Genomic DNA, 16109 nt, shown 5'->3' with positions numbered 1-16109 from the left:
AAAGAAAGAAAGAAAATAAACACTATAAAATTAGTCCATACTAATTAAATTCAATAAACCAAATGTCACTTTAAAGTTTCAAAATGCTGAAAACGTTTTAAATACAAAAACAAATAAATACAACTCTTATTGATTAAAAATTCCCATAGAAACCAACATCTACTGAATAGCAAACAAATAATAGGGTATTATTCAATTCAGTAGCAAAACAACAAAAATAACTTATCTGAAGGTCTGGAAATGAAGAAAGGATTGGCCCTTTAACAAATAGTCCAGTGATGATTGATTGAATTGTCCATGGATGAATCGCCCACAGAGTTCACAATCCTTGAGCAAAAAAATGAAAATAGTCACATTGAAAATTTCAGATGACAAAATATGGAAACAACTCATAATGATTATATATCTGTACATGTGAATATGAGTGAAAGGCAAGCATCCTCCCAACAGTGAATGATGAACAGGAGTATCAAAGCCGTTGGCTATATGAAGTCGTGTTGTCTAAAACCTGCCTCATCTAATGACATTCACTTCATCTAGCAGAAACAAGAGTCTTTCAGTGATTACAGCATCATTGTTAGCAACAGTAACTTGCATTAGCATTACTTCCTCTTGCTGTTCTTCCCCTTGGATGTTGTTTGTCATTTATTTATTTGTTTGGTTGTTCATTTTTGTTTATTTTTCCCTGGAAATATTGTGTTGTGGCATCTCATTTGCATATTCCTCCTTAATGTGTGCGACTTTGCCTGCAGCAATGTGTTGTGCAAATGTATCAAATTTAAATATTCTCGTCGCTAAGGGGTCTGTGCATTATGAGAGTAAAGATATGGCAGCGGATTTCCAGATGAATATATTTCCACAGACATTTCCACATTTCTGCATTTTAAAAACAGATACTAGTGCCCTCTACACATTTCAGATATATATTGCATGCTTGGAAAATTTCTTTTTGAAATATAAATGTAACCATATAATGTTTAAAAAGCAATGTTTTAAAAATAAGGTAAAAATAATGCACTGCAAAAAAAAAAAAAAAAGTAATAAGTATATATATTTACTTATTACTTAATTACTTATTATATACATTTCTTTTACCCATTTGGCAAAGTAGCAGTTTCTTGTTTTAAGCATAAATATAACAATTTATTGAGATTTATGCTTAAAACAAGAAAACTGTCCTATAATATACTGTCAGCATAAAATTTTAATTGTAAATTGTTAAATTTTTCAAATATGCATATATTTTCTTATCCCTTTGGCATACTGTTTTTTTTCTTTCTAGATTTAAGCTTTGATGTAACAGATTTACTTGAGATTTATGCATAATAGGATATGATATGCAATTATGCATAATATAAAATATAAAATAAAACTGAAACAATTATTTCAAATGTTTTCTGAAAATAAGTCTAATAATAAGCCCAATAATAATTTCTAATAATAAATAAAAATGTAAATATTAAAGGTTATATTATTAATACTTTTGTTAATAATAATAATAATAATTGTATCTTGTTTTAAGGATGTTTAGATATTTCTACTTGAAAACAAAACAAAAGCACTGATTATGAAAATGATTTCCAGAACTCTATAACTTTTCCCTCATAAATTCACACCTCATACGGCTGTCGTCCATCTCCACGCTCTCGACTCCCAAATGACTTCATCATCTTCACCGTAATCAAACACATCATCGGATTCATCTTCCTCTCTTCGTCCCTGCATCTTCTGTCTGGTGTTTGCTCTGTCTTCCTCCACCTTTCTCCTCTCTGTCACCTCTTGCAGCACCTGCATGTCCTTGTCATCACACCTGCTGTTAACCGCAATCACCCCCTGTATCTTTTCCAGCAGATCTCTGACTTGATGGCTCTCACCCTTGGCCTTATTATTAAAAACATGATACCTGTTTCCACATCTGTCAACAAGCCACTGCAGAGCTTTTCCCTCACATTCAATGTGCTGCTCAATGGCTCCGTCTCCGAGCAGGTCCCCAAAAGTGAACAGAACTATACTGTGATCCCAAACCATGGAGCCCAGAAGCCTCAAATGATCCTCCATCGCCTTCCGTTCCTGCTCTTTAAAGGAACAGTCGGCACGAAGAACCAAAATGTAAGCGACTGGTCCAGAAACTGATAGAGATGCACTCTGTGAGATTTCGTCTTTATTCAGTTCAGGGGTTTGTTATATGGGCAGATGCTTCCACCAGCCAGGGGTGTCTAATATGCTGACCTGCTGTCCTCCCACCTCTCCATGTCTCTGAACACACCGGGCTGTTCTTCTTGACCCGAACACCTGTCTGCCGAGAATGGTGTTCCCTGTTGAACTCTTCCCAGCTTCTCCATAACCCAGCAGCACTAGACAAAATTCTGAGAAACGCTTTAGAAAAAGATATGAAAAGATTGTTTACTAATTGATCTTTACTAAAAGCCACCACCTTTATAGGAACAACATTATATAGCAAATTAGCTCAAAAGGGAAATGTATATAAATAACCACTATTAATTATAATGAATTACAATTATTTATATCAGCAGCCAGTGGTAACTAGCTGAATTAATATTACCATCAACTAATCTATTCGTCCAGTGAACATTCAGTGTAATTTCATATCATGATATTTCATATAATGATATTTTCGTGGCCATAGAAAATAACTTTCTTACAGTAATAGTGCATTAGAGCATGTAATAAGATCAGGAATCATTAAAGCGACATTATCCGCAAGCAGTGACAGAATCAGAAAAAAGTTTTATTAACTAAACACTAACACAAACTAGTCTAACAAACAAACATACACACACACTCACGCATACAGACACAAGGGAATTAAAGTGGATGAATGAAACCATTAGAGAAACCAGAGAATGCAGCTATGGAAAATGAGTCAGTTAACCACCTGAGTGAAACCATCAGCGCCGTTTTAGAACGGGGTCTACAGCTTATACTAAACCTCTGTTTCGTTTAGTTAACTGTACGATACTTGCATTGCCTAACAAATAATTCTGTCTGATTTATCCAGGCGTTACAATTATATTGTGTAGGAACAGATCTGACAAGCAATACTTCTGTCAGGAGATTTGCCTAAATGGGATTTGCTGTTTGAGACGTTGAGCTGTGGTGCTCATGTGGCTGACATGGGTTCAAACTCGACCTACAATGTTTATCAATCCCATTCCTCCTCTTGCTCCCCAATAATTTCACTTCATGTCTCTCCAATACAAGAGTCAACAATCCCAGCAAATAAATAAAAAAGGGATTGCTATGAATAATCTGAAAGCTGTGGAAACCCGTTTTCGCCACTGAACGAAAAAAGGTAATTGCACGTTTTTATGTCACAATTCGGGCTTTTCTCACAATTCTGAGTTTATATCTCACAATTTAGACTTTGTTTCCTGCAATTCTGAGTTCAGAATTTAGAATGGCAAGATTTAAACTCAATTTTTACTTTTTCTTTTTTTACTTTTAATTTTTACTTCCTTGATTTTTTTTTCTATGGAAGCCTGTTTCCAACACAAATAAAAAATTAAAAAATAAATAAAATAAAAAGAGTAATTGTGATGTTTTCTCTCACAATTCTGACCTTTTTCACAATTCTGATCCATAATTTATATCTCACAATTTATTTCTCCAATTTTTTCTCCGTGAACAGGATTCCACAGAAACCATAATTCAGCACTCAGACTGAATTCAAAATCTCTGCATAATAAATAATGCAGCTCGAATGACACAGCGTTTCTGTGAAGCACATTGAACTCTTAGCAGACATGGTGATGCCAAAACTTTCTCATCAAAATTAAACAGTGTTTTTCAAAGACAAACTGAGACCATAAAAAGCCACAAAAGAATAAACTCTATTTGCAATTTGAACTCTGTATCCCTCCTCCATTGCCACAATATTGTATGTATTGAAATACTATCAATGAGAGTAGCTCTTATCTTCCTCTGGATCATCCCTTTGACTTTTTTAAGTTGCTAACTTTGTACTAACAGTACAGATGTGCACAATCAGGTAGATCCACCAAAAGGTGTGTGTAGGGTTTTGCAAATGCAGTGGAAACATCAACATTTCAACACTGTGTTTATGCAGTTAAAATATGTATAGCCATAAAGAATATGTGTAACAGCTTTTTTTAACTAGCATTTTACTTTTCTCTTATATATATATATATATATATATATTATTTATTTATTTTTTTCAGCACTTTAGGTCCGTTTTGCTTTTAAATGTGTTACTGTATATAATAAACTTTGACTTAATATGACTAGACACATTCAGTGTGTCTAGCCCCCTTGGTTAACAAATACTGTAGATAATGTGGAATGTTGAATAATAATAACAATAGCAGACACTGCACTGATAACTGTAACAGCAATTTTAGCAAATGAACACCTAATTTAATCTTATGTTTGTTTTTTAAATAATAATAATAATAATAATAATAATAAAAATTATTATTATTATTATCATTATATATGTTGGGGAAGGAAAGTTGTAGTTCTGTGTTTGCATTGTTCCTTTGCATAGTATAATAAAACTTTTTAAAACTGAATTGGAAAAAAAAAAAATTCTTGATGTCATTGTGAGTGATTCATCTGTGCACGTTATTAAAAAAATGCATTTATTTTTTTAGAAAATGTAATGATTCTTCATTTATTCTTAACATGCATTCTTTATATATGACAATTCATCAAGTACATGCTATTTAAAAAAATGTAATGATCTCACTTTTTCACTGATGTTACTTCTGTCTGTACAAGCTATTTGTTAATATGAATGGACAGTCAAATAGCTGTTAAAGTATTGTTTTAGCATTTTTTTTTCTCATTGGATATCATGTTTTACTCAGAAATGTCACATTATGAAAGTAAAATGGGTTGCAAACTTGCTTCAACTTTGGTGACTTGAATGTGTAAATGTGTAAAACCAGTATCTTACCCTTCATTGTACTGTTCATCTTCCTCATCTGTTTTTGCTTCTTTGCTCTTGCCATTGCTTTCTTTTCTGATGCTTTCCTTTTCTGCTTCACCTCCTTTAGAGTCTAGGGTCAATTTCATAATAATGACCCCTATTTTGTGCCACCACCTTCTCTGTCTTCTCCAGCAGGTTTGTGACCTGACTGCCATCATTCCAGTTCTCATTGTTGAGGACGTAATATCTGTTCCCACATTTCTCAACTAGCCACTGTAGAGCCTCCCCTTCACTCTCAATAAACTCTTCAACAGTCACATCCCCCAGACAATCTCCACGGGTGAACAGCACTATGGTATGAGCCCACACTCTCTCACCAAGAAGCTTCACGTGCTCCTCCACTGATTCCTTCTCTGCTGCTGTGAATGACATGTTCACACGCAGGGTCAGCAGAAGCACGTGTGGTCCTGGTGGACAGAGAGTCATGCAGAGTAAAATTTCCTCTTTATTCAGTTCAGGAATGTCAGCCACTGGGAGAGACTTCCACCAGCCTGGAGTGTCCACGTCACATGTCTCCCGTTCACCTCGCCTTGTCTTCTCACACATGTGGTGGTTCTCTTCGAGGTGAATGATGCCATACTCAAAATGGTGTTTCCAGCTGAACTCTTCCCAGCTCTTCAGAAACCTAACATTATCATCCTCATCTTAGAAATGTGGAGATGTTTGTGACCTGGTAAAAAACAAGATCCATTAAAAACATTATTAACTTTTTTTTTTTTTTTTTATCTAAACTGAGATTAAAAGGATAGTTCAACCAAAAATTATAATTGTGTCCTCGTCCATTTACCAGCATGTCAATCTAAACTCTTTCATTCTTTTGTGAAACACAAAAGAAATTTCCAATCTGCTGTCACTCAAATATGGTGCTATTAGACATTTTGCATCAGAAGATGTCAGTCACAAGTCGAGAAGTGAGAACTAAAGGTATTGGGCATCTGTATTTCTTTTCTTTTTTAGTCCAGTATATGTAATTTGAAAGCTACAGCAGTTAATTCCTCACACAAAGTTTGAATCACTAGACTTCAGAAAACATACAAAATGTACACTTTCTATATAATGATGTGTTGTTGTAATTTTGGAGTTCGATAGCACCTGATCTCATTCACTTTCATTAAATGGGAAAAAAGTAGCCATGATACTCTTCAGAATTTCTCCTTTTGTGTTGCATGGGGGGAACAAACAGAGATTTGGAACAACATGAGGGTAGAAATAATAATGAGAGAAAACAATGAGAGAATTGTAGTTTTTGAGTGAACTATCCCTTTAAAAATGGTTATCTGGGGCCATATTCACAAAACATTAAGAATAAAATCATTCTTTCTTCTTATTAAAGATTTTAGTTTTTTTTTTTTCTAAATCAACAATGAAGTTAAGAATATTTTGTATTCCCAAAAACATTTCTTATGTATGAATTTAAATTCCTGAAAAGAGAATGTTCTCAAAAACCCATTGTGAATGACCTCTTACAGTTGGGATAACCTTGTCTTAAATTTTCTAGTTAGAATAAGATGAAAAAAAAAGATGTTAGGGAAGAGGAAAATATTCAAGAACTTTTTCTACTTTTCAGGAATTGTATGTTCTTTAGAATGTTCTTAAGAAGCTCTATGTGAATCCGGCCCCTGGTTCTTACCTTGTCGTACAAGTGGAGTCTCCCATTGTTCTTGCACCATCTTCCTCCTCTGGTTTGCTCTCATGTATCTCTTCGTCATCATTCCTTCTACCTTATGCAACCATTTTCTCTCCATTTCAAAATGACAGCCACTGTTTCCCACAACCATTGCGTCTATTTTCTCCAGTAACCCAATAAGCTGCGCAACGGTGGCTCTCTCAGTATTAAGAACATGATATCTGTGTCCACATTTCTCCACTAGCCAGAGCAGAAGAGACTCTCCTTCACTTCCAATGTGCTTTCCTAAAGTTTGTTCCTGTAGCTGGTCTTTATACGTGAACACAACTATGGTGTGATTCCAGACTCTCTTGCTCAGAAGTTCCAGGTGTTCCTGCGCCGACCTCCTGTGTTTTTCTTTGAATAAAGCATTGACACGTATGATCAGCAGAACCGCATGGGGCCCAGGAGGACAATGAGCTAAGCTAAGCACAATCTCTTGTTTTTGAAATTCAGGGGTTTCTTTTACAAGGTTGTTCTTCCACCAGCCCGGGTATCAACTACAGTGACCTGCCTTCCGGCAAAATCTCTATGCATCTTCACACACTGGGCCATTCTCCTTAGATGAGGCTCTGCACGACCTGTTATTAGGTTTGCCAAAGAGGTTTTCCCTGCTGCTCTGTTTCCCAATAACACAATCCTCAAATCAAAGAGAAATTGGACTCCTGCCAATAAGAGACAATGCATTCCTAATATTAAAAACATGATTTCTTGTTCCCTGCTGTCTATACATCTAGATATTTTTGTACTTACATTTAAGCTTTACTTAAATAAAAAATCCCATTTGAAATGCTAGAAAACACCAAGATATTAAATGTGTTAATCAGGGAACTTAGCAAATTCACTTGCTTCACATGTAGCCACTGCTGCACTCCCTTATTCATAACCCTGCCTAAAATATTTAGAAATAATGTCACTTTTATTCTGAATTAGTTACCGCACCATTTAAATGATACGAGAAGGTTAATAAAATGACTTCCGTCTTCAACTTTGTATTAATGTGTTTTTGTGGGACCAAGATCAAGCTAATGGATGATGCTTTTAAAATGACAGGATTACCACCCCATACATTTACAGCGCTTTTCAACAAGCTTTCAGAAGCCATTAGCTATCTGTGAAAGAATGAATAAGTGAGATGAAAAAGGAAAAAGGTTTTTACCTTTGTTCTCATCACAGCAGAAGAGCTGACAGTGAAATGAAGAATATTATTCTTGTGTGCACAACAAATATGAGCAAAACTGGTTAGTCAGGCTGAACAAGTGACTCAGGACTTTTATGGAGTCTGATAAGAAGGGGCTCTATTTCCATTACATTGACCAATTTAAATGGATACATCCATTAAGAACCCCTTGTACATGTCCTTCCTGGATATTGTAATGAATTAGTGATTATAATGGCCATAATAGCTGTGATTTGATTATTTGACTTGGAAACAGTCACTAATCTGAATGTGATTTAGATTAGAAGAAAACAAAAATGCATTGACAAGAGATTGTTTAAAAAAATAGTAAAAGGAATATTATATTTAACATATTTGTATATGTATTATGCTATAATTTAGATGTCTTACATTTTAAGTTACAAAGTTTCTTTTTTTGTTTTAAATGTTTTTTAAATGTATTTGCATGCTGTAATGTTACATCTCTCTGAAAATTCTGTCTCTGTATTCTATCTTTAAATATGTAATGCTCATATTGCAAGGAACGTCTGCACACTTACACTCGCCAGCGCTCAAACAAATGTCTTCAAATGAAAAGAAGTAGATTGGTCTCTCTAAGCGAGATCCCAATTCGTCGGTCATCCGACGTGACGTCTCCGTTCCCCCCTTCATGGAACGAGGGTTACCATACGTAACCGAGACGTTTCACACTCTCCCTTGACAGAGATCACAAAAGATGAATATATATGTTAGACAGAAAAGAGAATAGGAGAAATGGGCAGAGAGGTTGCGCAAGGGATGACTCATGGACAGTGTCAGCAAGTGCTTGTCTTGTTTTGATGTACAACACTGACGCCTGAGATCGGTCAGGGACAGATACGGCCCTATCAGATTTCACACAACTAGAGGGGGAATGCAGAAATTGCTTATAACCTTGAAAAGACAGACCTTGAGTGAAAGAAAGAGAGCGAGAATAATGTGGAAAGGAACCGTACAGTGAATCCTTTTACAGCACTCTGAATAAAGATGGCTTTAAAAAGCTTTGTGTTGATTCACAACAGTATCATTTTGCAGACTTCGCCAGTGGTTTTTCCATTTTGGAACTTTTTATGTAAATATGAGGTCTGCACGGGTCTATCAAATTACAAATGATTCATATGGTCTCAGAGGTCCCATTCAGTCTATAAATCTAATTAGCACTTCTGAAACCACACCCTCAGCCACACAGGACCGACGTTTAGTTTGAAACAGAAGATCTGAGCCTTTGTTTTTCAGTCAGTACAAGCCATTAAAGTTGCATTTAGCTCGTACATCATTATCACTGTTATCTGCATGTCTCAGTGGAGGATTACTGCTGGTAAAACATGAAAAGTGAAGGTTAAGAACACAATAACAGAGATTAGAATCTGTCTTTATCTCTAAGGAACTTGCCGGCTTAAACAGAGCTAACTCTCTGTTTATATGCCTGTGTATCAGGTAATTGGAAAGTTCTGCTCGGCTGGAACCTGCGCTACCTCAGTGACGTTGGTCACATTTGTTTGTCTCTCATTCTGTAAGGAAATAAAGCCTCTGTGGGTGCGCAGCCTGAGCCCCGATAAGGAGAATGTTAGGAGGGCTCATGATGGTACTCGGATTATACTTCCACAATCCCTCTATCTAGATTTATCTGAGGACAAACTGCCTAGAAAACCTTTCCAAAGCCTGGCTTCTTCTCTATTTGTGTTCTTTGGATTGCAATATGCCAGAGGCTAATCTGTGCCAGGACCTCTCTGCTCCGAGATTATTTTCCCACACAGCGAATGTGAATTCTTCAAAGAGATGAGGCAGATTATTTGGGAGGCATCTGGTTGACATGCACTTGAAATTCAGCTGTGTTTAATCTGTATCCACTTACTTAGTCGCTTTAGTTTGAAGAGGTTTTGGCACGCCGTAAGCCTCAAAACCACTTATTTCACTTCTTAGAGAAGCCTTCGGCTTGCTGAATTGAATTGAAGGAGAGTTGATCTACACTTACCATCAATGTTTCGACTCCTAGCTATAAACAAAACCCTGTTCTCTTGAAAACAAACGCAGTTTTAAATTAAAAACTTGAGGCAATGAATAAACAACAGCAACATAATTTGATTGTGGATACTGAAGAGTGATTATCTGTTTGCAACAAAACAAAGAATATCTCTTAAACAATTTCTGCTTAATAAGAGTACTTTTATTTGACTGCATAATTAGATTTTCGCTTTCTCTTTTCAATTCCATTCTCATGCCTTCCAGGAGCAAAGACGAAGCTATTGCTGTTTTTGATAGAGCACCAAGAATAAAATATTTAAGATCCATACAGTAACGCCTTATCTACACAAGCTCCATTCCTCTTAGCAAAACCATTAATTACCTGTACAGTATATGGTTGAGTTTTATAAAGGAGCTTTATAAAGTACATTTGTACTTTAATGCAGTTCTGCTCTTATTAAATGAGCTGCATGTTCACTTAGTTAGCGTATTAGGCTGTGCAGCCAGTAAACCCTATACAGTACACCATAGAGGAGTTTCTCACACGAAACCAAAAATATCTCCTATTCCACCCGAGCTCTCATTAGTCATTGGAGTTGTTATTAATGTGCTTCAGCCTTTCTACTCAATCTTCCATATAGCCCACGGCTGTACAGTGATGGTGACGAGTAACAGGGAAAACCACAAATGGCACTTTCCACGAGTATGATACAAAATAAGGCCTGATATATATATTTTTTTTTTTCAACAAATGGTGCTAAAAGAGATAGTTCATCCAAAAATTTAAATTCTGTCATCATTTACTCCTCCTGATATTGCTCCAAAACTCTATGACTTTGTTTCTTCTGTGGAACATAAAAGAATATTTATATATATATATTGGTTTGGTTGAACCATCCCTTCATAAACCTTCAGGAAGTGTCGATTGTGCGAAAGTGCCTAAATTATATACAAATTGCTTTATGTTGCATTCCTTCATGTCAGCACATTTTTGCAATTCCAAAATTTGGAATTTGTGAACCCTAATTTATGCAAAAAATAGGCTAGAATGGTAAAAAAAAAATGGTATCAGAGTTGCAAAATTAGCCTAAATAAAGCTAGCATTAGGTTGGGGCTAAATGTTGGTTTACAGCTAGTGATATATATACATATACATATACATATTGTAACACCCCTGTGGACTGTTCTCTGCTTTGTCCTCCTCCTAGTCCCCCTCCGCCCCTCCCTCTGTATCTACGGGGCAAGGACGCACCTTCCGGGCTCATCTACCCGTATCTGCCTTGTTGTCTCTACATTAAACATCCTTATTTGAATCCCTGTCGTCCTCGTCATCCTGCCTGCCTCCACACACCTTGACCGTGACACATATACAGTATATATATATAGCTTAGATTTTATTCAAGTTCAGTTTATTTATAAAGCACATTTAAAAACGGCCACAGGCCGACCAAAGTGCTGTACAAGTTAGAATAAAATAAAAAAATATATATAAATAAAATAAAGTAAATATTTCCCAGATAATTCACTTTGGCTTTAATACAGTGACAATATAAATGCCTGTTATTTAATTTTTTTAACAAAATATTGTTGTTATAATAATGTTCTTTTTAGCAACATCATATGACCCCTTTAAAACAGAACACTCTTATAAACTAAAAGCAACAGAGAATAAACTGGGACTTAGATATACCAAAATAGAGGGAATTGCAATAATCCAGGCTAGAGGTAATAAGAGCATGGATAGCAATCTCCAAGGAGCGCTTAGGAAGAAATAATTAGATTTTCGATAGAGAACGATGAAAGAAAAAGCTGGACCCAATGACCGCGCTAATCTGCTTGTCAAACTTGAGGCAACTGTCTACCATCACACCTAGATTCCGTACTTGGGGAGAGATTAATTGATTTAAAGATTCAAGGTCAAGGTGATTTCTTGGCCTGAGTTCTGAGGGGTCAAAAAACAATTATTGTCCGATACAGCCGAAGGCCAAAGCCTCTATTTTACAGTTTCTAAAACTAGATACTTTTCATGCTAGGTAAATTTTATGTTAGATAATACATTATCAAACATATCTAACAGGTCAGAGAATAAAAGCATGGTGTTAGTGTTTCTACTGCTTTTATCAAAGTCATAGGCCACCAAAGTGTACCGCATTTGTGGAAGAAGCCACATTACAGCCCAGTTCTGTCCAGATGAGTAAAAACTCCTACCTCAGAATGAGCCTAATAGACATTAAACCTGAGCTTAGATGAAAGATTTTAACAGTAGCTTTGCCCTTGACACTTTTACTCTACAGCCCTATTTCATAACGCAATTTAACATGTTCTAAATGTTCTTCCTCATGTTGCTCTCCCCGGTGGAAATCGTGCTGCCATCTTAAGTGCCTTTCCATTATTCTAAAAGCCCAAGTGTAAAACCGACCCTTCGATGGATGAGGGGACGAGTCAACAAAACAGGAGGAGAACTCAAGGGAACATATTACCCATAAGGCATAGCATGCCATCACATTTCTCTCAAAAAACATAAAATTGACAGGAAAGCTGCTGGAAAGTGAAAATTAATTTGTTTAGTGATGACAACTGAATATAAAGGCGTAAACGGCAGCTGGTTTTGTCTGATTCAAGTATGTTCCATTACACAGTGTCATGATCAAAAAGTGACAAGTCTTATGACATTTAAGCTTTGTGCTGCCAAATCCTGAGGGTAAATGGATGACATGCCTTTATAATTGAAATCACGACCAGTACAAAGCTTAATCTTGATAATCTTCCCATAACGGCCTTCACTCCATAAGAACAAAATAAAAAGGAGGTTTCATCCATTTTGCAGCCAGCACATTCATTTGTCTTTCAGGAATTATTAAACATATCACTGAATTATCAGTACACATATGATATCTCAACCTTGACATGCTTTAGCATAAATGTTTCTCATTCATACAGTCATGCTCGGCTTTCTATCATTTCCCTTCTCATCGCTGTTTCCCATGAATTAACTGTACAATATACAGTACAAACACGGTATAATGTCTCTAGACATATTGTAATCACAATTTTCACTTTTATAATAAACTACTGTATACTGTTCTGGACGGTTTGGGGTCTGTAAGATTTTTAATAGCTGTATTCAATAAGGATGTCTTAAACTGATCAAAAGTGGAAGTAAAGATTTACTGTTTTCAGCATTGACGGTAATAATAAGAAAAGCACCAAATCAGCATATTAGAATGATTTCTGAAAGATCATGTGACACTGGAGACTGGAGTAATGGCTGCTGAAAATTCAGCTTCACCATCACAGGAATAAATGACATTTTAAAATATGTTAAAATAGAAAAAAAAAATGTATTGTAATATTTCACAACATTACTGTTTTTACTGTGTTATCAATCAAATACATTGCAGCTTTGGAAGGCATAAGAGGCGTCTTTCAAAAAAATCATATTGATCCAAAACTTCTGAACTGTAGTGTATGTATAAGAGGGATTATGCTCATTTTTATGGGCATATGTCAGAGTTACATGAAACTTTGCTGTAAAATAAAAAATAGGAGAGATGGTTTAGTCAAAATGTGACTACATTTCATCCAAGCTCTCCATCTCTGAGAAGCTAAAAGTCCATAAGCTTAATTAAAACTTGAGAATCTTCATTAGCGCTGAGAACTGGCAGGTCTCGTGTGATCAGATTATGAGATTTGCTTAGGATTCATAAAATGAAACCAAATGTCTCGTTTGAACTCAGGAGGCTTGTTCTAGTGTCTCTGAAATATTTGATGGGAAAAACGGAGGCAGTTCATAAGGACAGTTTTCTGTGAGGACTGGAAGACAGACAGACACCATCGGAAAAGAAAAAACAAACAAACATCAAGGCTCATTAGAATAATGTATTGTGATGGTGGCACTATTATACCATATTTCTGGGGTCTGCATCAGGATAAACAAAACTATTTCTGCACAGCCATAACCAAAATGATCCTTCAGTTTATCATTAGGGGAATGACATTAACAAAAATGTCTTCCAGCTAGTAGGTTCATTGTGCAGATTCTGGATTAAGACTGATTACATCCATGCAAGATCTTTAGTAATAATGAAGTTAGAATGAGACAATGTTTTCACACCACCATCATCATCATCATTGCAAATAAGCATAAACATGTATATTGGCATTCAGCTGTTTGTTTACAAAAAAAAATGAAGTAAAAAAAACTAAAACAAAGCTATGCAAAACAATAACAAAAAAAACTAGAAGAAATAAAATAAAATAATATGAAATGTTGTATGGATGTATGTGTTTTATGGAATTAAAATGCCTTTATTTCTATTTTTTATTTTGACATTGTTAAAGCTTTGTAACACTTATAAAACAGTACAAGTTATTATGAAACACAATCTTGATCAATGTCCAGATCACTGTGACAGATGTCCTGATGGTTCGCAGTCCCAGCATGCAAAAAACAAGGCGAACAGAAAATACATCCCAGCTTTAGTCTGGCATATCAAACTAGAATAGAAAGGGGAGGAGGAAAGTAACTGGGAAGGAGAGAGAAGACAGAGGAAACTAGGAGACTGTTTGAAGATTGAGCCATCTGCTTTCACTTTAATATTCTGACTGGACAAGTCCATAGAAACAGTTAGAATAAACAAGAGTGAGAAACGTTCAGTCAGTGATCCATTGCATCTTCTTCATCATCACTGCTTTGAATAAAATCATCCTCAATGTTGTCTAAATACGGTCCAGCTTCATCATCATCATCATCATCATCATCAGCCCCATGCTCTTCACCACCCAGCTCTGCTAACAGCTGCTCCGTATGCTCAAACATGGGTGCGTCCTCACAGCGCAGCTTCACATAGAGCTACAGATTAGGGAAAGAGAGTGAGAAAAAAAACAGATCTTATGATTATTATCAGAGGAATAGTGGCAGTTTGTTTGGAGAGTAAAAAGAGAAATCTCAGCTTTGACTCCAAGGCTTGGCATGTTTTGCAGTGTGAACAAGTCGCCACTAAATCAAAACTCTCTTCTCCTATATATTTCTCTCTTATCTAACTTCTCTTTTCTCCATCTTTCAAGGACTCTCTCTTTCTCTCCCTCCGTCTTTCTTCAAGAAGGTCCAGTGCCAGCAAAGTCAGCTGGCAAATTCCACAAATTAGTGACTCCTTTCCAAACACAAACGAAGCGAGTTCTGCATCAGTGGGAAATTGTCCAGCAAGTGACCGAGTGCTTGCCAGGAGAGGAAGAGAATTCAATCCCCCCACTGTCTCAACTCTTATCACTGTAAAATATACCCTGAAAGAACACGATAAAAAAGCAATTCTCAATGTGACTGGCAAACAATATATTGCCCCCACACTTTCTCCCTTTGGTTAACATAAAAAAGCTTGCTGGGGATTTCTTCCTGTTTCAGCAGGGGAATCAGTGCAATTGATAACAGAACATTTCACAGCTTCAGTTCAGTGTCACTGCCAAATGTGAGTATAAGGGATACTCATGATTAATGAGCATCATTTTAATCAATTAAGCTTAACAAGTCAGTTAATTTCAGCACAAATACATTCAGATGCAAAAATTAAGCAAGCACAACATAATGAGTTTGAACTTTTTTTTTTTACAAATAAAGACTGCATTGACTGCAACATAATAATGTATTAAAAACGTCAACAAGAAACACTTGAAATTACACCATGATTTGACAAATTCAAAGTTAACATAATTGTCTGAAATATTTCACAATGCACAAAAATACTGTATTAATACAGAAAGACTGTATTTTCTATATAATGCAAGTTATTACTTACTGTAGTGCATTAGTAGTAGTACAGAAAGATAAATAATAATAATAATAATAATTTAGCAATTAATAGTTAATTTGAATGACAAGCAATTATGAAAATTCCTAAAATATTACTTGAGTGAGTACTCAAAGACAGATGCAAACCGGACATTAATAAGCAGCAGTAATAATGTGATATAAATGCGGCTAATGACGGCAATGGTAAAAAAGGCATAGATGTCAGACAGACTTGCACCTCGTCAAAAAGCCATGCGGAGAGCGTACAAACTTCCTCGACTTTAAGAAATAGTCATTGTGAGAATGACTAATGCACACTTTCTTTAAAAGGTCATTTCTTATGAGGTATTAGCAGTGTGTTTGGTGTTCAGACCTCTCTTCAGTGAACTGTAATCATGCAGACGCACAAGTTCCGTCTATTCTAACAACCAGACTTTAATTAAGCACATTTCTTATTAATACTTGAAAGAGCAGTCATTTAAAAAGCTGGAGTGACCCCACAACTTATCAACCTCTCCTTTGCTGT

At 35.8% G+C, this 16109-nt stretch overlaps 1 protein-coding gene and 1 pseudogene across 1 annotated transcript in view; both read right to left on the bottom strand.

Annotated features, from left to right (window-relative positions):
* Nucleotides 1–1617: 1617 nt before the first annotated feature.
* LOC107717804 (GTPase IMAP family member 8-like) lies at nucleotides 1618–11063 on the bottom strand (annotated as a pseudogene).
* A 3175-nt stretch (nucleotides 11064–14238) lies between these two features.
* Nucleotides 14239–16109, bottom strand: part of LOC107717803 (probable assembly chaperone of rpl4) — an 86856-nt gene continuing 84985 nt past the window's right edge. The window contains exon 10 of the mRNA XM_016524672.1: nucleotides 14239–14650. Coding sequence (XP_016380158.1) covers nucleotides 14456–14650 — 195 coding nt within the window. The 3' untranslated portion in view covers nucleotides 14239–14455. The remainder of the gene's footprint in view (nucleotides 14651–16109) is intronic.

The sequence above is a fragment of the Sinocyclocheilus rhinocerous genome, unplaced genomic scaffold, assembly GCF_001515625.1.
Source record: "Sinocyclocheilus rhinocerous isolate Xijiao unplaced genomic scaffold, SAMN03320098_v1.1 scaffold1204, whole genome shotgun sequence".
Taxonomy (NCBI): domain Eukaryota; kingdom Metazoa; phylum Chordata; class Actinopteri; order Cypriniformes; family Cyprinidae; genus Sinocyclocheilus; species Sinocyclocheilus rhinocerous.
This window is presented reverse-complemented; position numbering and strand designations above follow the sequence as displayed.